Source organism: Ovis aries, chromosome 24 (genome assembly GCF_016772045.2).
Source record: "Ovis aries strain OAR_USU_Benz2616 breed Rambouillet chromosome 24, ARS-UI_Ramb_v3.0, whole genome shotgun sequence".
Classification (NCBI taxonomy): Eukaryota; Metazoa; Chordata; class Mammalia; order Artiodactyla; family Bovidae; genus Ovis; species Ovis aries.
Window position 1 is genome coordinate 18,674,332 of NC_056077.1, and position 23,533 is coordinate 18,697,864.

General features: G+C 40.7%; 2 protein-coding genes across 3 annotated transcripts in view; both read left to right on the forward strand.

Moving 5' to 3' along the window:
• ACSM2B (acyl-CoA synthetase medium chain family member 2B) overlaps positions 1-6,902 on the forward strand; it is a 50,789-nt gene extending 43,887 nt beyond the window's left edge. For both annotated transcript variants that reach the window (XM_012104196.4, XM_042240485.2), the window contains one exon: positions 6,679-6,902. In XM_012104196.4, coding sequence (XP_011959586.2) covers positions 6,679-6,780 — 102 coding nt within the window. In that variant the 3' untranslated portion in view covers positions 6,781-6,902. The remainder of the gene's footprint in view (positions 1-6,678) is intronic.
• On the forward strand, positions 6,842-13,776 carry LOC114110625 (amidophosphoribosyltransferase-like). Its single transcript, XM_042240486.2, is given in 3 exon segments — positions 6,842-12,232; positions 12,235-13,035; positions 13,038-13,776. Coding segments are annotated over 3 exon segments (1,614 nt in total). The 5' UTR covers positions 6,842-11,577; the 3' UTR covers positions 13,196-13,776.
• Positions 13,777-23,533: the final 9,757 nt, after the last annotated feature.

The following is a 23,533-nucleotide window of genomic DNA, read 5'->3' on the forward strand; positions in this document are numbered from 1 at the left end:
CTCGAGTGTCTTATCTAGAATGCCCTGGGCAGCAGATTTTTTCCACTTCTTCCCTCCTTCCGGTGACTATATCTTTCTGCTTCCTTCCTCATGATATGCAGAGTGGTTTTCTTCTTACCGTTAAACCCAGATCTCCCCTGAGACTTCCTTCTACCCCATCTACATCCAAGTGGCCAAACATTAAATATTTTAGGTCATACTGTCTTTATTGCAACTCTTCACTGATACTGTGAAAGCAGCCAGAGACGATTGTCAATGAATGGGTGGGGATGTGTTGAAATAAAACTTCATTTACAAAAACAGAGGAAGGCTGAATTTTGCCCAAAGACTATAGTTTGCCAGCTCCTGCTCTATTCCATTGTGATTTTAACAAACTCCTTCAACAAAGTCAGTCTTACTTTATGGAAGATTCCCATATCAGGTGCTAAGATGCTTTTTCTTTATCTGTATCCCTGTTGTTGGGGCTTCTCCAGTGGCTCAGTGGTAAAGAATTCACCTGCCAATGCAGGAGACGGGTTCATCCCTGGGTCAGAAAGATCCCCTGGAGAAGGAAATGGCAACCGACTCCAGTATTCTTGCCTGGGAAATCCCATGAACAGAGGAGCATGGTGGGCTACAGTCCATGGGGTTGCAAAAGAGTTAGACACAACTTAGACTAAACAGCAATCCTTTTTGTTATTCTTTGCATTAAACCCAGACCATCTGACTGCTAGACCAAAGACCTGGCAAGCTGATCCATATAGTGGTAGGTCAGTTCAGTTCAGTTCAGTCCCTCAGTCATGTCCTACTCTTTGCGACCCCATGGACTGCAGCACGCTAGGCTTCCTTTCCACCTTTCAGCTCCTGGAACTTGCTCAAACTCATGTCCATTGAGTTGGCGATGCCATCCAATGATCTCATCCTCTGTCATCCCCTTTTCCTCCAGCCTTCAATCTTTCCCAGAATCAAGGTCTTTTCCAAAGAGTCAGTTCTTCACACCAGGTGGCCAAAGTGTTGGAGTGTCAGCTTCAGCATCAGTCCTTCCAATGAATATTCAGGGATGATCTACTTTAGGGTTGAATGGTTTGATCTTTTGCAGTCCAAGGGACTCTCAAGAGTCTTCTCCAACACCACAGTTCAAAAGAATGAATTCTTCGTTGCTCAGTTTTCTTTATAGTCTAACTCTCACATCCATACATGACTACTGGAAAAAACATAGCTTTGACTAGATGGACCTTTGTTGGGAAAGTAATGTCTCTGCTTTTTAATATGCTGTCTAGGTTGGTTATAACTTTTCTTCCAAGGAGCAAGCACCTTTTAATTTCATCTGCAGTCACCATCTCCAGTGATTTTGAAGCCCAAGAAAATAAAGTCTCTCACAACTTCCATTGTCTCCTCATCTATTTGCCATTAAGTGATGGGATTGGATGCCATGATCTTTGTTTTTTGGAATGTTGAGTTTTAAGCCAACTTTTTCACTCACCTCTTTCACTTTCATCAAGAGGCTCTCTAGTTCTTATTTGCTTTCTGCCATTATGGTGGTGTCGCCTACATATCTGAGGTTATTGATAATTCTCCCAGCAATTCTAATTCCAGCTTGCTATTCATCCAGCCTGGCGTTTCTCATGCTGTGCTCTTCATAGAAGTTAAATAAGTAGGGTGACAATATACAGCCTTGACGTACTCCTTTTCCTATTTGGAACCAGTCAGTTGTTCCATGTCGGGTTCTACTGTTGCCTCCTGACCTGCATACAGATTTCTCAGGAGGCAAGTCAGGTGGTCTGGTGTTCCCATCTCTTTCGGAATTTTCCACAGTTTATTGTGATCCACAGAGTGAACGGTTCTCACATAATCAATAAAGCAGAAATAGATGTTTTCCTGGAACTCTCTTTCCTTTTTGATGATCCAGCAGATGATGTCACTTTGATCTCTGGCTCCTCAGTTCAGTTCAGTTCAGTTCAGTCGCTCAGTCGTGTCTGACTCTTTGTGACCCCCTGAATCGCAGCACACCAGCCCTCCCTGTCCATCACCAACTCCCGGAGTTCACTCAGACTCACATCCATCAAGTCAGTGATGCCATCCAGCCATCTCATTCTCTGTCGTCCCCTTCTCCTCCTGCCCCCAATCTCTCCCAGCATCAGAGTCTTTTCCAGTGAGCCAACTCTTCGCATGAGGCGGCCAAAGTACTGGAGTTTCAGCTTTAGCATCTTTCCTTCCAAAGAAATCCCAGGGTTGATCTCCTTCAGAATGGACTGGTTGGATCTCCTTGCAGTCCAAGGGACTCTCAAGAGTCTTCACCAACACCACAGTTCAAACGTATCAATTCTTTGGCACTCAGCCTTCTTCATAGTCCAACTCTCACATCCATACATGACCACTGGAAAAACCATATCCTTGACTAGATGGACATTAGTCGGCAAAGTAATGTCTCTGCTTTTGAATATGCTATCTAGGTTGGTCATAACTTTTCTTCCAAGGAGTAAGCGTCTTTTAATTTCATGGCTGCAGTCACCATCTGCAGTGATTTTGAAGCCCCCCAAAATAAAGTCTGACACTGTTTCCACTGTTTCCCATCTATTTCCCATGAAGTGGCGGGACCAGATGCCATGATCTTCATTTTCTTAATGTTGAGCTTTAAGCCAACTTTTTCACTCTCCTCTTTTCCTTTCATCAGGAGGCTCTTTAGTTCTTCTTCACTTTCTGCCATAAGGGTGGTGTCATCTGCATATCTGAGGTTATTGATATTTCTCCCAGCAATCTTGATTACAGCTTGTATTTCTTCCAGTCCAGCATTTCTGGCTCCTCTTCCTTTTCTAAATCCAGCTTGAATATCTAGAAGTTCACAGTTCATGTACTGTTGAAGTCTGGCTTGGAGAATTTTGAGCATTACTTTACTAGCATGTGAGATGAGTGCAATTGTGCGGTAGTTTGAGGCTTCTTTGCATTGCCTTTCTTTGGGATTGGGATGAAAACTGAGCTTTTCCAGTCCTGTGGCCACTGCCTAGTTTTCCAAACTTGCTGGCATATTGAGTGCAGCACTTTCACAGCATCATCTTTCAGGATTTGAAACAGCTCAACTGGAATTGCATCACCTCCACTAGCTTTGTTCGTAGTGATGCTTTCTAAGGCCCGCTTGACTTCACATTCCAGGATGTCTGGCTCTAGATGAGTGATCACACCATCGTGATTCTCCGGGTCATGAAGATCCTTTTTGTACAGTACTTCTGTGTATTCTTGCCACCTCTTCTTAATAACATCTGCTTCTGTTAGGTCCATACCATTTCTGTCCTTTATCGAGCCCATCTTTGCATGAAATGTTCCCTTGGTATCTCTAATTTTCTTGAAGAGATCTCTAGTCTTTCCCATTCTGTTGTTTTCCTCTATTTCTTTGCATTGATCGCTGTGAAGGCTTTCTTATCTCTTCTTGCTATTCTTTGGAACTCTGCATTCAGATGCTTATAGCTTTCCTTTTCTCCTTTGTTTTTTTTGCCTCTCTTCTTTTCACAGCTATTTGTAAGGCTATTTATTTCACAGCCATTTTGCTTTTTTGCATTTCTTTTCCATGGGGATGGTCTTGATCCCTGTCTCCTGTACAATGTCATGAACCTCATTCCATAGTTCATCAGGCACTCTATCTATCAGATCTAGGCCCTTATATCTATTTCTCACTTCCACTGTATAATCATAAGGGATTTGATTTAGGTCATACCTGAATGGTCTAGCGGTTTTCCCTGCTTTCTTCAATTTAAGTCTGAATTTGGCAATAAGGAGTTCATGATCTGAGCCACAGTCAGCTCCTGGTCTTTTTTTTGTTGACTGTATAGAGCTTCTCCATCTTTTGCTGCAGAGAATATAATCAATCTGATTTCAGTGTTGACCATCTGGTGATGTCCATGTGTAGAGTCTTCTCTTGTGTTGTTGGAAGAGGGTGTTTGCTATGACCAGTGCGTTTTCTTAGCAAAACTCTATTAGTCTTTGTCCTGCTTCATTCCTCATTCCAAGGCCAAATTTGTCTGTTACTCCAGATGTTTCTTGACTTCCTACTTTTGCATTCCAGTCCCCTATAATGAAAAGGACATCTTTTTGGGTGTTAGTTCTAAAAGGTCTTGTAGGTCTTCATAGCACCATTCAACTTCAGCTTCTTCAGCATTACTGGTTGGGGCATTGACTTGGATTACTGTGATATTGAATGGTTTGCCTTGGAAACGAACAGAGATCATTCTGCGGTTTTTGAGATTGCATCCAAGTACTGCATTTCAGACTCTTTTGTTGACCATGATGGCTACTCTATTTCTTCTGAGGGATTCCTGACCACAGTAGTAGATATAATGGTCATCTGAGTTAAATTCATCCATCCCAGCCCATTTTAGTTCACTGATTCCTGGAATGTCGGCATTCACCCTTGCCATCCCTTGTTTGAACACTTCCAATTTGCCTTGATTCATGGACCTGACATTCCAGGTTCCTATGCAATATTGCTCTTTACAGCATCGGACCTTGCTTCTATCACCAGTCATATCCACAGCTGGCTATTGTTTTTGCTTTGGCCCCATCCCTTCAATCTTTCTGTAGTTATTTCTCCACTGATCACCAGTAGCATATTGGGCACCTAATAAGTTCCTCTTTCAGTATCCTATCATTTTTCCTTTTCCTACTATTCATGGGGTTCTCAAGGCAAGAATACTGAAGTGGTTTGCCATTCCCTTCTCCAGTGGACCACATTCTGTCGGACCTCTCCACTATGACCCACCCGTCTTGGGTTGCCCCGGGGGCATGGCTTAGTTTTTTTGAGTTAGACAAGGCTATGGTCCTAGTGTGATTAGATTGACTAGTTTTCTGTGAGTATGGTTTCAGTGTGTCTGCCCTCTGATGCCCTCTTGCAACACCTACCATCTTACTTGGGTTTCTCTTACCTTGGACGTGGGGTATCTCTTCATGGCTGCTCCAGCAAAGTGCAGCCACTGCTCCTTACCTTGGATGTAGGGTATCTCCTCACCACCACCCTTCCTGACCTCAACGTTGGGTTGCTCCTCAACCCCTCCTGCGCCTGCACAGCCACTGCTCCTTGGAGGTGGGGTTGCTCCTCCCGGCCACTGCCCCTGACCTCGGACTTGGGATAGCCCCTCTCAGCCGTTCCTGCACCATCGCAGCCTGGCACTCTCGGCCGCTGCCCTTGACCTTGGACGTGGGTAACTCCTCTTGGCCGCTGCCCTTTGGGCATGGGGTCCTCCCGGCTTCTGCCCCTGACCTCAGACGTGGGGTAGCTCCTCTTGGCCACGCTTAGTGCACTGGTCGCAGCCGCCCGCACTTAGTGCAGCCTGGTATCTCTAATTTTCTTGAAGAGATCTCTAGACGTTCCCATTCTGTTGTTTTCCTCTATTTCTTTCCATTGATCACTGAGGAAGGCTTTCTTATCTCCTATCTCTTATCTTATATCTTATATCTTATGTCTTATCTTATCTCTTTTATCTTACCTTTTCTCCTTTGCCTTCTCTTCTAATTACAGCTATTTGTAAGCACTCCTCAGACAACCATTTTGCCTTTTCAAGGACAGACAAATAGGAAATGACTGAGATGGAATTCAAAACCAGACCTTGTAATTCTTAGATACCTATTCTCTCTGGTCTACATCAATAGCCATACCTAATATTTTTGAGTATTTACCCTGTTGGAGAGGAAGAAAATTTCCTGTACCTTTCTAGGTTCTTCCTGCTGGTCTAAGTATTAAATCAGTATGGGACAGATTAATAGGAGAAATCAAACACAAATTTACTCATGTATTCTTGGCAGAGACTCAGGAAAACTCAATAACTCACCAAAAGAGTCAGAACCCTCACCTTAAATACCATGTTCAGCTGAAGACAAAACATGATGTTGGGAGTAGTGGTTTGGAGACCTCAAAAGGGTGTTAGGCAATTCTAATGGAAATGGGAAAGCAAATATTTGGTAAATAAATGTTTTCTGAGCTGTACAGATACAATGGGTCACAGAAGGACATTGATGTCTAGGCCCTGTTGAATCTTCCCCACAGGGGAATCTTCCCCACCTAGACCATATTCTTTGCAGAGATATCTCAGGAACAAACTATTTAAACATTTTAAGCAGTTAAGGGGTAAGTAACAAGAAAAGCATCCTGAGTCTTCTATTTCTTAAAAATAATAAACCTAAATTAATCCTCACGCCCAAGAGGCACATTTTGAGCTGGCAAATTTTCTTCCCCTATAACCTCATACAAGAATATAGTCTGTGTAATTGCACTTTTTTTATCACAACAACTCAACGAAGTCATTATCCTTCAGGCTATTCATTGGGAATACTGAGTCTCGGAAAAACTAAGTGACCTGACCAAAGCCAGGCACATGGTGAAGGAAAGGCTGAAGCCCAGAGAGTCTGAGATAAAAACTCAGATGGCTGTTTACTGTGTCATGTTGCATCCATCATGCTGCGTCTTCACTCTTCTAGAGAATGTCAGAGACCAGCTAACTAATCTTTATGTTTAATCTCTTGTCCTTGTCCCAGAACATTTTCTGAAGACTTTTATCACACAAGGGGTTTCCCAAGGGACTTAACCAGGATCTGTCCTCACTTACCTGGAGCCTTTGGCCTCCAGAGTTTCCTCTCACTCTATAGCAATTCCTCTGAAAAATCCAACTCATTGGGTCACAAATAACCCATTTTGAACTGATCTTTTCTCAACAGATAGAGTTCGTCTTAGATCTGCCCAAGACCAACACAGGGAAAGTTCAGCGGGCAAAGCTTCGAGACAAGGAATGGAAAAAGTCTGAGCAGGTCGAAGTCTAGTGATATCTGCAATGTGCTTTACCTTGGATCCTGCCCTTCTTCCCCTTTAATTCCATTTGGGTCATCTGCCTTCCTCTGGGGATATGAGATTCTTTGTGGCAAAATATGATCTGATTTTTGTCTTTCCTTGGTTATTATTTCAAAATCTTACCATGTTAGATATTGAAAAAAGAAAAAGAAAGGAGGAATGAGAAAGAGAGGAAAGGAGAGGAGAACAGAAAAAAAGGTGGGGAAAGAAGAAAGAGAAATTAAAATAGCAATAAAAAGAAATTGAAAAATAAGAAAAGGAGGGAAGGACCATAAGATGGAGGCCTGGAGGAAAGATGGAAATAATTAGAAGGAAGAGAAAGAAAGGAAGAGGAGAAAGGAAGAAATGAAGGAAAGAAAGAAGGTGGGAAGGTAGAAAGGGGAAAAAACAAAAGAACTCAATAAAATATCAATAGTAAGAGAAAATGATAAATAAAAATGATGGGAGACAGGAAGAAGGGGAGAAAGGGAGGAGAGAAGGAAATTTTTAGTTTTCTCCCACAAATAGATAGTGACAAGAATCGTGAAGAAAACTGAATCTTAGCTAGGAAACAAAAGGCTATAACACCCCATCACATTCCTAGGAAGAGGACAAAATCTCCATACAGAGAGGCTTGTGAGTATGGTTGGAAAATTATAATCACCCTCAAGTAACTTCAAATTTGGGGGCAGTCATGACCAGAGGAGGGGAAACACCATATACTGAGCATTTGCCACATGCAAAGCACTGTCCATGCAAGCCATTTCACAAATACTGTCATGTCTTATCTCAACGTGGCATCTACAGATTTCAGATCATTGCTATGAGAATAGTGCAGGCACCTCAAAAGGGTGGCCCTTCTCCCATGGCTTTTGTCTCTCTTTTTTTGTTATCTAATCTTCCTAGAATCAATAATAAAATCATTTTAAAGTTAAGACCCTAAGGGTTATCTTTGGGGAAAAGAAAGAAGTTTTGTTGAAGAATAAGCCACAGAGTCAGTTCCTGAGACTTCTGGATCCTAGACCAGGGATCCAGAAGAGGGGTAAGGACTATGAGGGTTTTACCTATAACTAAGAGATAGAAGGTGAATCCTCCTAACAGATTAAAGTTTAAAGTGAGTTGGAGAAGAAAGCAAAGGGTCTCTGAGAGTCTATGACTATTCTTAAGAATACTTAGTAATAATAACAAGATTAATAATAAGAGCAATTATTTATAAAGTACTTGTCAAGTGTCAGGCCCTATGGCAAGATACACATATTAATCTCACTTTTCAATTCAAGTTCTATTATTTTCCCATTTTACGGTGGAAAAAAACCTAAGATTTGGAGAGATTCAGTGATATTCTGCAAAGTCACGTAGCTGGTAAATGACAGCATCAGGTTCAAACACAGGCCTATCTGCTTACAATGTCTATGCATCCCTTTGCTTCTCTTCTTCTCTAACCCTTACTTCTCTTAAAGTAAGCTTTTAAATATTCCCTAGAGAGAGGGGTTAGCAGTGTAGGAAGATCTTGAGTTCACATCCTCCCAAGGACACACCAAATATATACCTACATATATAACAATTCCTCTTGAAGAATACTAATTGAATAACTACCGCACATAGGCAGACCACATAGAAATAGATAAGAGAGATGAAGACATGGTATACACGGGAATCTCACTCCTATCACAGCAATCTTCAGTAGGAAGCAATATTGCTGAAGGGTCTGAGTGCAAGCTTATCCTCCCTGGGACACGGTGAAAATAGTTGAAGGGCCTCCTAGACCATACAAGAAGGAAACCCATTTGCTAACCCTAGTGAAAAGTGAAAGTGTTAATATCTCAGTCATGTCTGACTCTTAGTGACTCCATGGAATGTAGCCCACCAGGTTCCTCTGTTCATGGAATTCTCCAGGCAAGGATACTGGCATGGGTAGCCATTCCCTTTTCCAGGGGATCTTCCTGATCCAGGGATTGAACCTGAGTCTCCTTTTTTGCAGGTGGATTTTTTACCATCTGAGCCACCAGCCAAATGACAGGAAACAGCCCTCTCCAGAGTCAGAAGTGCTGATAAGCATCACTGCTTCTATGACTCCCTGTGACCCATGCCTGTTCCAGCTCCAGCCACTTGCCAAGGCAGTCTTGACCCAGGAACTATACCTAACCATGCTCTGCTGCATCTCTAGTCACCTTACCAAGGTGACCTTGGGTTTAGCATTCCCCAGTGACTTTTCTGGCCTAGGTCAAATATAGCTCCAGCTGGCCTGTGAAAGGTGCCAGGTGAAAGTAGTCTACACAAGGGATGTTCCCACACGAGGCCACTCCTTAAAGAACAAGAGAGATATGTCTTTTGTTTATTTCACAGAAACAAAAGTCAAACAAAATGAGGAGACAGAGGAATACGTCCCAGATGAAAGAACAAAATAAAATCCCAGAAAACTTAGATAAAACAGAGATGAGTTATTTGCCTGATAAAGTGTTCAAAGAAATCATCATGAGGATGCTCACTGAACTTAGGAAAGATTGCAGAACCTCAGTGAGAACAACAAAGACTTAAAATATAAGAAAGAATCAATCAGAAACAAAGAATACAATAACTGAAATTTAAAATACACTAGAGGTAATTAATAGCAAAGTAGATGATACAAAAGAATGAGTAAAAAATCAGGAAGATGGAATAGTGGAAATCCCTCAATTAGAACATGAAAAAGGAGAAAGAAAATTTTTAAATGATGAGAGTTTAAGGGATCTCTGAGACAGCTTCAAGCATTCTAATATTTGTATTATAGGGGTCCCAGAAGAAGAGAAAAAGAAAGGGACAGAAAACTTACGTGAAGAGATAATGACTGAAAGCTTTCATAACCTGGAGAAGGAAATAGACATCAAGATATAGGAAGAACAGAGCATCCCAAACAAAATGAATCCAAAGAGATCCATAGCAAGACATTAAAATGGCAAAAATCATACATAAAGAGAGAATCTAGAAGGCAGTAAAAGAAAAACAACTAATCATGTACAAGAAAAACCCCATGATTATCAGTGGAGTTTTTCAGAAGAAACTTTACAGGCAAGATATATTTAAAGTACTGAAAAGGAAAAACTCAACCTAGCATACTCTATCTGGCAAGGTTGGCACTAAAAATTAAAGGACAGATAAACAGTTTTCCAGAGAAGCAAAAACTAAAGGAGTTTATTACCACTAAACTGGCCTTATAAAAGTGTTTAAAGGTTTTCTATAAACAGAAAAGAAAGATCACAACTAGAAATAAGAAAATATATAAAGGAAAAAATTCACTGGTAAAGGCAAATATATAAGAAAAGCAATGTATCAGCCACTTAAAAATCTAGTACAAAGTATAAAAGACAAAAATGTAGTACAATCAATTATAGCTATAGTAAGTAATTCAGGGATATACAAAATAAAAAGATATAAAATATGACATCAAAAACATAAAGTATGGGAGGGGAATAAAAATGTAGTGCTTTTAGAATGCTTTTGAATTTAACCAACTGTCAGCTTAAAACAGATGGTTAAATATGCAGGTTGATACAGATGAATCTCATGGTAACCACAAACAAAAAAACCTACAATGGATATACAAAAATAAAGAGAAAGGAATCCAAACAGAAGACTAAAGGAATCCATCAAACCACAAGGAAGAGATCAAGAGGAGGAAATAGGAATTACTAAACAACTGAGAGACAATTAGCAAAATTGCAATAAGTACACATCTATCATAATTACTTTAAATGTAAATAGACTAAATGCTCTAATCAAAAGACAAAGGGTAGCTGGAAGGATATTAAAAACAAAACAAAAACAAGAGCCATGTATATACTGCCTATGAGAACCTCACCTCTCAGATATAAAGATACACATAGACTGAAAGTGAAGGTATGGAAAAAGATAGTCTATGTATATGGAAAATAAAAGGAAACTGGGATAGCAATACTCGGGTTAAATGAAATAGACTTTCAAACAAGACTGTAATAGGAACAAGAAAGGGCATTACATGATGATAAAGAGGTCAGTCCAACAAAAGGATGTAACCTTTATAAATCTTCATGCATCTAACATGGGAACACTGAGACATAATAAACAGACTTTTGGACTCAGTGGGACAAGGAGAGGGTGGGATGATTTGAAAGAATAGCATTGAAGCATATACACTTCCGTATGTAAAACAGATAGCCAGTGGGAGTTTGATATTTGACACAGGGCACCAGTTTGGGTGCCCTGTGACAACCTAGAGGAATGAGGTGGGGGGGGGGGGGAGATGGGGGAGGGACGTTCAGAAGGGAGGGAATGCATATATGTCTATGGCCAATTCATGTTGATGTATGGCAAAAACCATCACAATATTGTAATTAATAAATAAAAAATATTAATAGCAATAAGGGAGAAATAGACAACAATGCCATAATAGTGGGGATTTTAATATCCAACATACATCAATGGGTAGATCATTCAGACAGAAAATAAGTAAGTAAATACTGGTTTTAAATGACACATTAGACCTTGTTAGAGCACAGGTCCAATAGTTGTATAGTTGCATGCAGACTTAGTTGCTCCAGCATGTGGCATCTTCCCAGACCAGGGGTTGAACCTGTTTCCTGCATTGGCAGATGGATTCTTTACCACTGAGCCACCGGTGAAATCCTCTTTGAGAGGTTTTTGTTTTAGGGTAATGTTGGCCTCACAAAATGAGCTTGGAATTATGCCTTCCTCTTCAATTTTTTGTAGTAATATGAGAAAGAGAGGCTTTAACCCTTCTTTGGCGGGTCCCACCACGTGCTTTCGGCGGCGACATGAAGCTGGAGGAGTTAGGGATCCGAGAGGAATGTGGCGTGTTCGGGTGCATTGCCTCAGGGGAGTGGCCCACGCAGCTAGATGTGCCACATGTGATCACTCTGGGACTCGTGGGGCTGCAGCACCGGGGTCAGGAGAGTGCTGGTATTGTGACCAGTGATGGAAATTCGATACCCACATTCAAAACACACAAGGGAAGGGGTCTTGTAAATCATGTATTTACTGAAAACAATTTGAAGAAATTATATACTTCAAATCTTGGAATTGGACACACAAGGTATGCCACTACAGGAAACTGTGAATTAGAAAATTGCCAGCCCTTTGTTGTTGAAACACTTCATGGGAAAATAGCTGTGGCACATAATGGCGAATTAGTTAATGCTGCGCGCTTAAGGAAAAAGCTTCTGCGTCATGGTATTGGTCTGTCAACAAGTTCTCATAGTGAAATGATCACCCACCTACTGGCTTATACCCCTCCTCAGGAACAAGATGACACCCCAGACTGGGTAGCAAGGATTAAAAATTTAATGAAGGAAGCACCCACAGCATACTCTCTGCTTATAATGCACAAAGATGTGATTTATGCAGTCCGAGATCCCTATGGAAATCGTCCTCTATGCATTGGTCGTCTTATTCCTATTTCTGATATAAATGATAAAAAAAAAAATCAGAAACGGAAGGATGGGTGGTGTCTTCAGAATCTTGTAGCTTTTTATCTATCGGTGCAAGATATTACCATGAAGTCTTGCCTGGGGAAATTGTGGAAATATCCAGACATAAAGTCCAAACTCTTGATATTATGCCAAGGTCTGAAGGAAAGGCAATGGCTTTCTGTATCTTTGAATATGTTTATTTTGCAAGACCAGATAGTATATTTGAAGACCAGATGGTTTACACAGTAAAATATTGTTGTGGTCAGCAGCTGGCCATTGAAGCCCCCGTGGATGCAGATTTGGTCAGCACTGTCCCAGAATCCGCTACACCTGCTGCTCTTGGTTATGCAACAAAATGTGGGCTTCCATACGTGGAGGTGCTATGTAAAAACCAGTATGTAGGAAGAACATTCATTCAGCTAAACATGAGGTTAAGACAACTTGGTGTTGCGAAAAAATTTGGAGTACTGTCAGACAACTGTAAAGGAAAAAGAATTGTTCTTGTAGATGATTCAATTGTGAGAGGCAATACCATCTCACCAATAATCAAGTTACTCAAAGAATCTGGTGAAAAAAAGGTACATATTCAAATAGCTTCACCACCAGTTAGGCATCCATGCTTCATGGGAATAAACATACCAACAAAAGAAGAGCTTATTGCCAATAAACCAGAATTTGGGCATATTTCAGATTATCTAGGAGCAAACAGTGTTGTATATCTGTCAGTAGAAGGACTGGTTTCATCTGTACAAGAAGGAATAACACTGAAAAAACAGAGAGTGAAAAAGCAAGACATTATGGTTCAAAAAATGGGAATGGTCTAGAATGTTTTGAAAACAATGGTCATTGTACAAAGGAAGATATTATGATTCAAGAAAATGAGAATGGCCTGGAATGTTTTGAAAAGAATGATCATTGTACAGCTTGTCTGACTGGAAAATACCCTGTGGAACTGGAATGGTAGCTGCCAGGGGCAGACATCATATTTTAGGACACAAAAGTTGGTGAAGAAGCTGTAGTGGTTATGCCTTCATTTACTGTCATTCAGTTGGTACAGTGTGAAGTGTCACATGCTTGTAAGTTCTGAGATTTTTTTTTCTGAAAAGGATACCAAATTGCTATGATTTATTCAGTAATCCTGGATAAATACTTTGGTATTATGTAGGAACTTGGATGATCCTTTCAGTTTTATTCAATACTGTTATTTTTTAGAGATCATGTACATTTCAGATCATCAGCAGTAATGTAGCAGATAGGTGAATTTCTGTTTTAGAGAGGATTGCCAGGTATTATACTCTCACAGGTTCTTAGGAAATTTTGTGGAATGTTTAAGAGTTACTGAAATTCATTTATGGGATATTTTCATGGAGAAGGAAATGGCAACCCACTCCAGTGTTCTTGCTTGGAGAATCCCAGGGATGGAGGAGCCTGGTGGGTTGCCGTCTATGGGGTCGCACAGAGTCGGACACGACTGAAGTGACTTAGCTTAAAGAGTTTATAAAATTCCCCTTGACGTCATCAACACCTGAACTTCTGTTTTTGGATTTTTTTAAAATTACTGATTCAATTTTGTTATTAATAATCAGCCTAATCAGTTTTTCTATTTCATCATGATTTAATCTTGGAAAATTGAATGTTTCTAGGAATTTATCCATTTCTTCTAGACTGTCTAATCTGTTGGCATATGATTATTTTAGCATTCTTTTATGATCCTTTGTATTTCTGTGGTGTCAGTTGTAATCTTTTCTCTTTCATTTCTAATATTATTTATTTGGGCTCTCTTTCTTCTTTTCTTGATAAGTCTGGCTAAAGATTTTTTGAGTTTGTTTATCTTTTCCAAGAATCAACTTGTAGTTTCACTGACCATTTCTATTGTGTTTTTAGTCTCTATTGCATTTATTGCTATTCTAATCTTTCTTAATTCCTTCTTTCTACTGACTTTGGTCTTTGTTTCTTATTTTTCTGTTCCTTCAAATGTATATTTACATTCTTTATTCAGCATTTTTTTAAGAAGTCCAGTATCACTATGAACTTCTTTTACTGTTTCTATTTTCATTTATCTCCAGATGTTTTTAGTTCCTTTAGATCTCTTCATTAACACATTGTTTATAAGCATGTCATTTATTGTCTGTGTGATTATGTTTTTCCCCCAGTATTTTCTGTAGTTGATATCTAGTTTCATACATTTATAGCCAACAAATATACTTGATATGATTTCAATCCTCTTAAAAATAGTGGGATTGTGTGTGTGTGTGTGTGTGTGTGTGTGTGTGGTCTATCATGTCCTTGAGAATGTTCCATGTGCACTTGAATATGTATTTTTCTGGTTTTAGAAGGAATGTTTTATATAAATATGTGTGTGTGTGTGTGTGTGTGTGTGTGTGTGTGGTCTATCATGTCCTTGAGAATGTTCCATGTGCACTTGAACATGTATTTTTCTGGTTTTAGAAGGAATGTTTTATATAAATGTATGTGTGTGTGTGTGTATCAGAAAGATAAAGAAAATTACAGGCCCACATCCCTGATAAACAGAGACACAAAATCCTCAACAAAATATTAGTGAGTAAAATTCAACAGCCCATTATAAGGATCATATGCCATGATCAAGTGAGATTCATTCCACAATGCACAGGTAGTTTAACATGCATAAGTCCATCCATATGATAAAACATGTTAATGAATTGAGAATAAAGATTATATAATTATCTCAAAAGATGTAAAAAAGGCATCCAACAAAACTCAACATTCATTTATAACAAAAAAAAACTTTTCAGAAAGTGGGTATAGAAATCTCAGGTTGGCTTATTTCTCTTCCTCAGTTCTTGTCTCATCAAAATAAAAATTTGGAGTGAAGGAATAAAAGGTTTAAAACAACAGACAAGATACAGCTCAGCTCAGCTCAACTCAGCTCAAGCAGATATATCTTTTATTAGACTGATACCTCCAAGACATGGGAGCAGGCTGACCCCAAAGAAGTCCTCCCTCTCTCTCTTGCCTTCCACCTTCATATATTTCCAGTCTCCTCCTTTTGGTTATGTCCTGTGCAAAATAGGGCTTGTACCCACCCACCAATCAATGAAAAAGAATGCAAATGTGCATAGTCTCAAGGCCGATTAACAAGTTATATAACAGCAGGCTGTGTTGTTTATGTCTTCCCATAATTCAGTCTGTTATAATCAGATGTAGAATTTATTTGTGAACCCCTAATCGGCTCCCCAGCACACTAAGCACAGGCGGCGGCGGCGGGCCAGCACACTAAGCACGGCTGAGAGCTACCCCACATCCAAGGTCGAGGGGCAGCAGCCTAGAGTGCCAGGCTGCGTTGGTGCAGGAATGGCCAGGAGGAGCCACCCCACATCCGAGGTCAGGGGTGAAGGCCGAGAAGAGCCACCCCGTGTCTGAGGCCAGGGGTGGTGCCTGAGGCCAAGGGCGGCAGCAGGAAGAAGCAAACCCATGCCTGAGGCCAGGTCAATGACCAGGAGCAGCAACTACATGCCCAAGGCTAGAGGCGGCAGCCGGGAGGGGCAACCCCAGGGCCAAGGAGTGGTGGCTATGTGGGCGCAGGAGGGCCTAGAGGAGCCATCCGGCTTTGAAGGTCAAGAAGGGCAGCCGGAGGAGATACCCCTCATCCAAGGTAAGGAGCAGTGGCTGTGCTTTGCTGGAGCAGCCATGAAGAGATAGTCCACACCCAAGGTAAGAGAAACCCAAGTAAGATGGTAGGTGTTGCAGAGGGCTTCAGAGGGCAGACACACTGAAACCATACTCATAGAAATCAAGTCAATCTAATCACAGTAGGACCACAGCCTTGTCTAACTCAATGAAACTAAGCCATGCCCGCAGGGCAACCCAAGATGGGCGGGTCGTGGTGGAGAGGTCTGACAGAATGTGGTCCATGGGATAAGGTAATGGCAAACCACTTCAGTATTCTTGCCTTGAGAACCCCATGAATAGTAGGAAAAGGCAAAATAATAGGGTACTGAAAGAGGTACTCCCCAGGTCAGTGGTGCCCAATATGCTACTGGACGTCAATGGAGAAATAACTCCAGAAAGAATGAAAGGTTGGACCCAAAGCAAAAACAATAGCCAGCTGTGGATGTGACTGGTGATAGAAGCAAGGTCTGATGCTGTAAAGAGCAATATTGCATAAGAACCTGGAATGTCAGGTTCATGAATCAAGGAACATTGGAAGTGGTCAAACAAGAGATGGCAAGAGTGAACGTCGACATTCTAGGAATCAGTGAACTAAAATGGACTGGAATGGGTGAATTTAACTCAGATGACCATTTTATCTACTACTGCGGGCAGGAATCCCTCAGAAGAAATGGAGTAGCCATCATGGTCAACAAAAGAGTCCGAAACGCAGTCCTTGGATGCAGTCTCAAAAACCGCAGAGAGATCTCTGTTCATCTCCAAGGCAAACCATTCAATATCACAGTAATCCAAGTCTATGCCCCAACCAGTAATGCTGAAGAAGCTGAAGTTGAATGGTTCTATGAAGACCTACAAGACCTTTTAGAACTAACACCCAAAAAAGATGTCCTTTTCATTATAGGGGACTGGAATGCAAAAGTAGAAGTCAAGAAACACCTGGAGTAACAGGAAAATTTGGCCTTGGAATATGGAATGAAGCAGGACAAAGACTAATAGAGTTTTGCCAAGAAAACACACTGGTCATAGAAAACACCCTCTTCCAACAACACAAGAGAAGACTCTACACATGGGCATCACCAGATGGTCAACACTGAAATCAGATTGATTATATTCTCTGCAGCAAAAGATGGAGAAACTCTATACAGTCAACAAAAACAAGACAAGGAGCTGACTGTGGCTCAGATCATGAACTCCTTATTGCCAAATTCAGACTTAAATTGAAAAAAGTAGGGAAAACTGCTAGACCATTCAGGTATGACCTAAATCAAATCCCTTATAATTATACAGTAGAAGGGAGAAATAGATTTAAGGGCCTAGATCTGATAGATAGAGTGCCTGATGAACTATGGAATGAGGTTCGTGACATTGTACAGGAGACAGGGGTCAAGACCATCCCCATGGAAAAGAAATGCAAAAAAGCAAAATGGCTGTCTGGGGAGGCCTTACAAATAGCTGTGAAAAGAAGAGAAGTGAAAAGCAAAGGAGAAAAGGAAAGATATAAGCATCTGAATGCAGAGTTCCAAAGAATAGCAAGAGAGATAAGAAAGTCTTCTTCAGAGATCAATGCAAAGAAATAGAGGAAAACAACAGAATGGAAAGACTAGAGATCACTTCAAGAAAATTAGAGATACCAAGGGAACATTTCATGCAAAGATGGGCTCAATAAAGGACAGAAATGGTATGGACCTAACAGAAGCAGAAGATATTAAGAAGAGGTGGCAAGAATACACAGAAGAACTGTACAAAAAGGATCTTCACGACCCGGATAATCACGATGGTGTGATCACTCATCTAGAGCCAGACATCATGAAATGTGAAGTCAAGTGGGCCTTAGAAAGCATCACTAGGAACAAAGCTAGTGAAGGTGATGGAATTCCAGTAGAGCTATTTCAAGTCCTGAAAGATGATGCTGTGAAAGTGTTGCACTCAATATGCCAGCAAATTTGGAAAACTCAGCAGTGGCCACAGGACTGGAAAAGTCAGTTTTCATTTCAATCGCAAAGAAAGGCAATGCCAAAGAATGCTCAAACTACCGCACAGTTGCACTCGTCTCACACACTAGTAAAGTAATGCTCAAAATTCTCCAAGCCAGGCTTCAGCAATACATGAACCGTGGACTTCCTGATATTCAAGCTGGTTTTAGAAAAGACAGAGGAACCAGAAATCAAATTGCCAACATCCGCTGGATCACGGAAAAAGCAAGAGTTCCAGAAAAACATCTATTTCTGCTTTATTGACTATGCCAAAGCCTTTGACTGTGTGGATGACAAGAAACTGCAGAAAATTCTGAAAGAGATGGGAATACCAGACCACCTAAGCTGTCTCTTGAGAAATCTGTATGCAGGTCAGGAAGCAACAGATAGAACTGGACATGGAACAACAGACTGGTTCCAAATAGGAAAAGGAGTACGTCAAGGCTGTATATTGTCACCCTGCTTATTTAACTTCTATGCAGAGTACATCATGAGAAACGCTGGACTGGAAGGAACACAAGTTGGAATCAAGATTGCCAGGAGAAATATCAATAACCTCAGATATGCAGATGACACCACCCTTATGGCAGAGATTGAAAAGGAACTAAAAAGCCTCTTGATGAAAGTAAAAGAGGAGAGTGAAAAAGTTGACTTAAAACTCAACATTCAGAAAACGAAGATCATGGCATCCGGTCCCATCACTCCATGGGAAGTAGATGGAGAAACAGTGGAAACAGTGTCAGACTTTATTTTCTTGGGCTCCCAAATCACTGCAGATGGTGACTGCAGTCATGAAATTAAAAGACGCTTACTCCTTGGAAGAAAAGTTATGATCAACCTAGATAGCATATTCAAAAGCAGAGACATTACTTTGCCGACTAATGTCCATCTAGTCAAGGCTATGGTTTTTCCAGTAGTCATGTATGGATGTGAGAGTTGGGCTATGAAGAAGGCAGAGCGCCTAAGAATTGATGCTTTTGATCTGTGGTGTTGGAGAAGACTCTTGAGAGTCCCTTGGCCTGCAAGGAGATCCAACCAGTCCATTCTGAAGGATACCAACCCTGGGATTTCTTTGGAAGGAATGATGCTAAAGCTGAAACTCCAGTACTTTGACCACCTCATGCGAAGAGTTGACTCAGTGGAAAAGACTCTGATGCTGTGATGGACTGGGGGCAGGAGGAGAAGGGGACAACCAAAGATGAGATGGCTGGATGGCATCACTGACTCGATGGACATGAGTCTGAGTGAATTCCGGGAGTTGGTGATGGACAGGGAGGTCTGGCCTGCTGCAGTTCATGGGGTCGCAAAGAGTCAGACACGACTGAGTGACTGAACTGAACTGAATGGGCTCCTTTGATAATGGTTTTTCAGTCTGTCTGTCCTCTGATGGAGAAGGATAAGAGGCTTATGGAAGCTTCCAGATGAGAGAGACTGACTGAGGGGAAAACTGGGTCCTGTTCTGATGGGCAGGGCTGCACTCAGTAAATCTCTAATTCAATTTTCTGTAGGTGATAGGCAAAGTGAAGTGAAGTCGCTCAGTCGTGTCTGACTCTTTGCGACCCCATGGACTATAGCCTACCAGGCTCCTGTGTCCATGGGGTTTTCCAGGCAATAGTACTGGAGTGGATTGCCATTTCCTTCTCCAGGGGATCTTCCTGACCCAAGGATCAAACCCAGGTCTCCCACATTGCAGGCAGATGCTTTACCATCTGAGCCACCAGGGAAGTCCTAATCCCTAAGGAAAGCAATGCCAAAGAATGCTCAGACTACCACACAATTACATACATCTCACAGGCTAGCAAAGTAATGCTCAAAATTCTCCAAGCGAGGCCCCAATAGTATGTGAACCATGAACTTCCAGATGTTTGAGATGGATTTAGAAAAGTCAGAGGAGCCAGAGATCAAATTGCCAATATCTGTTGGATCATCAAAAAAGCAAAAGAGTTTCAGAAAAACATCTACTTTTGCTTTATTGACTATGCCAAAGCCTTTGACTGTGTGGATCACAACAAACTGAAAAATTCTGAAAGAGATGGAAATACCAGAACACCTGACTTGTTTCCTGAGAAATCTGTATGCAGATCAGGGAGCAACAGATAGAACTGGACATGGAACAACAGACTGGTTCCAAATAAGGAAAGGAGTACATTAAGGCTGTATATTGTCACCCTGCTTATTTAACTTCTATGCAAAAGAGTACATCATGAGAAATGCTGGGCTGGATGAAGCACAAACTGGAATCTAGATTGCCAGGAGAAATTATATCAATAACCTCAGTTATGTAGGTGACACCACCCTTATGGCAGAAAATGAAGAAGAACTAAAAAGCCTCTTGATGAAAGTGAAAGAGGAGAGTGAAAAAGTTAGCTTAAGCTCAATGTTCAGAAAACTAAGATCATGGAATCTGGTCCCATCACTTCATGGCAAATAGATGGGGAAACAGTAGAAACAGTGACAGCCTTTATTTTGGGGGGGTTCCAAAATCACTGTGAATGGTGAATGCAGCCATGAAATTAAAGGTCCTTGCTCCTTGGGAAAAAGCTATGACCAACTTAGACAGCATCTTAAAAAGCAGACCATTACAACAAAGGTCCATCTAATCAAAGCTATGGTTTTTCCAGTAGTCATGTATGGATGTGAGAGTTGGACTGTAAAGAAAGCTGAGTACTGAAGAATTGATGCCTTTGAACTGTGGTGTTGGAGAAGACTCTTGAGAGTCCCTTGGACAGCAAGGAGAGCCAATCAGTCCATCCTAAAGGAAATCAGTCCTGAATATTCTTTGAAAGGGCTGATGCTGAAGTTGAAACTCCAGTACTTTGGCCACCTGATGCGAAGAACTGACTCACTGGTAAAGACCCTGATGCTGGGAAATATTGAAGGCAGGAGAAGAGGACAACAGAAGATGAGATGGTTGGATGGCATCACCGACTCAATGGAAATGAGTTTGAGTAAACCCTGGGAGCTGGTGATAGATAGGGAGGCCTGGCATGCTGCGTTCCATGAGGTCGCAGAGTCAGACACAGATGAGCGACTGAACTGAACTGAAATGAAATGGGCTCCTAGATGCCTAAAGTTACTTGAAGAAGGCCCTGTGGTTATTTTGTATCCACTGTGTGCCCAGGGCGCATGTGCAGGATTTGGAAAAGTCTCTGTGGTTATTTTGTAGCATATCTGTGATCTCTCCCTGGTGTGTCTGGAATGGGTTTTAGAGATCAGTTTGCAATGGCACCCCACTCCAGTACTCTTGCCTGGAAAATCCCATGGACAGAGGAGCCTGGTGGGCTGCAGTCCATGGGGTTGCTGAGAGTTGGACACGACTCAGTGACTTCACTTTCACTTTTCACTTTCATGCACTGGAGAAGGAAATGGCAACCCACTCCAGTGTTCTTGCCTGGAGAATCCCAGGGATGGATGTCAGAGCCTGGTGGGCTGCCATCTATGGGGTCACACAGAGTCGGACACGACTGAAGCGACTTAGTAGCAGCAGCAGTTGCATTCTTTTCAGCTAGGGTACCCCTCATTGCTCATGCCTAACTTCCTACCTAACAGAAGGAGCATACCTTAACATAATAAAGGCCATATGCGATTCACAGCTATATAGGATGCAATGGTGAAAATCTGAAAGTGTTTCCTTTAAAGGAAAAGCTTAAGGTCAGGAACAAGACAAACAAACATATACCCACCACTTGTATTCAACATAATATTGGAAGTCCTAGCTGTAACAATTAGGAAAATAAAAGGAATAAAAATATCCAAACTGGAAAGGGAGAAATAAAACTTAACCACTTGTGGATGATGAAACTGAATGTAGAAAACTTCAAAGATGCCATCAAAAAACTATTAGAACTAATAAATGAATTCAGTAAATTTGCAACACACAAAAAATACACCAAAATCTCTTGATTTTCTATACACTAACAACAAAGTTTCAGCAAAAAAAAAGCAATCTTGCTTATAATTTCATGAATTTATATTATAATACAATATTTATTAAGTATTTATAAATATAATAAATTCATTGAGTTATATTAAATTTACTTAATAAATTTAATAAAGGAGGTGAAAGACCTGTTTTCTGAAAACTATGATATTTGACAAAGAAAGTAAAGATGTCTGGAAAAAAATAGAAAGATATGCTGTGCTCATTGATTGAAAGTATCAGTGTTGTTAAAAAGTCTATACTATCCAGAGCAACCTACAGATTCAAAACAATCCTTATCAAAATACCAATGGCATTTTTCACAGAACTAGAATAAATAATTTAAAATGTTGATGGAAACACAAAAGACCCCAACTAGCCAGAGCAATCTTGAGGAAATAAAGTTGCTACAGATATTATACTCCAAGACTTGAAATTTTATTGCAAAGCTACAGTAATCAAGATAGTATGATATTGGCACAAAAAGAAAGGTTGATGGAAGAGACATAGAGTCAAGAAATAAAGCCACTCTCATGTGGACAATTAATCTATGACAAAGGAGGCAAGAATATACAATATAGGAAAAGACAATCTTCAATAAATGACATTGAGAAAGCTGGACAGAACAAAAGAATAAACTCAATAGCTTTCCTACACCATAATAGAAAAAAATACTCAGAATATATTGAAGACTCAAATGTAAGATGAGAAACCATAAAACTCTTAGAAGAAAACATAGGCAATAGCCTTTTTGACTTCGGCCTTAGCAATAATTTTAGCACCTCTCTCCTCAGGCAAGTGCAATAGAAGCAAAAACAAACAATTGTGACTACATCCAACTATAAAACTTCTGCACAGGAAAGGAAACCACCAGCAAAATTAAAAAGGCAATTTACTGAATGGGAGAAAATATTTGCAAATGATATATGCAGTAAAGGGTTAACAAACAAAATATATAAAGAATTCATAAAACTCAATATAAAAAAGTTTAAACCTGATTTTTAAATGGGATGAAGACTTTAATAAATATCTTTTCAAAGAAGACTTAAAAATGTTCAACAGTCACATGAATAGGTACTCAGTATCACTAATCTTCACGGAAATGAAAATCAATTCTCCAATGAAATATCACCAACACCTGTCAGAATGGCTATTTTCAAATAAACAAGAAACAGGCAAAAATGTGGAGAAAAGGGTACGTTCAGGAACTGCTGGTGGGAATGTAAATTGGTAGAGCCACTACAGAAAAGCAACATGGTGGGTCCCCAAAGAGCTAAAAATAGAAAGACCATTGTTGTTGATATTGTTCAGTCGCTCAGTTATGTCTGACTCTTTGGGACCCTGTGGACTGAAGCCTGCTAGGTTTCCCTGTGCCTCACTGTCTCTCAGAGCTCGCTCAAACTCATGTCCATTGAGTTGGTGATGCCGTCCAACCACCTCATCTGCTGTTATCCCCCTTTTCTCCTGCTTCAATCTTTTCCAGTTTCAGGGTTTTTTCTAATGAGTCAGCTCTTTGAATCAGGTGGCCAAAGTACTGGAGCTTCAGCTTCAGCATAAGTCCTTCCAATGAATATTCAGGACTGATTTCCTTTAGGTAGGACTGGTAGAATCTCCTTGCAGTCCAAGGGACTCTTAAAGGTCTCCTCCAGCACCGCAGTTTGAAAGCATCAGTTCTTTGGCACTCAGCCTTCTTTATGGTCCAACTCACTCATCCATACCTGACTTCTGGAAAAACCATAGCTTTGATTAGATGGACCTT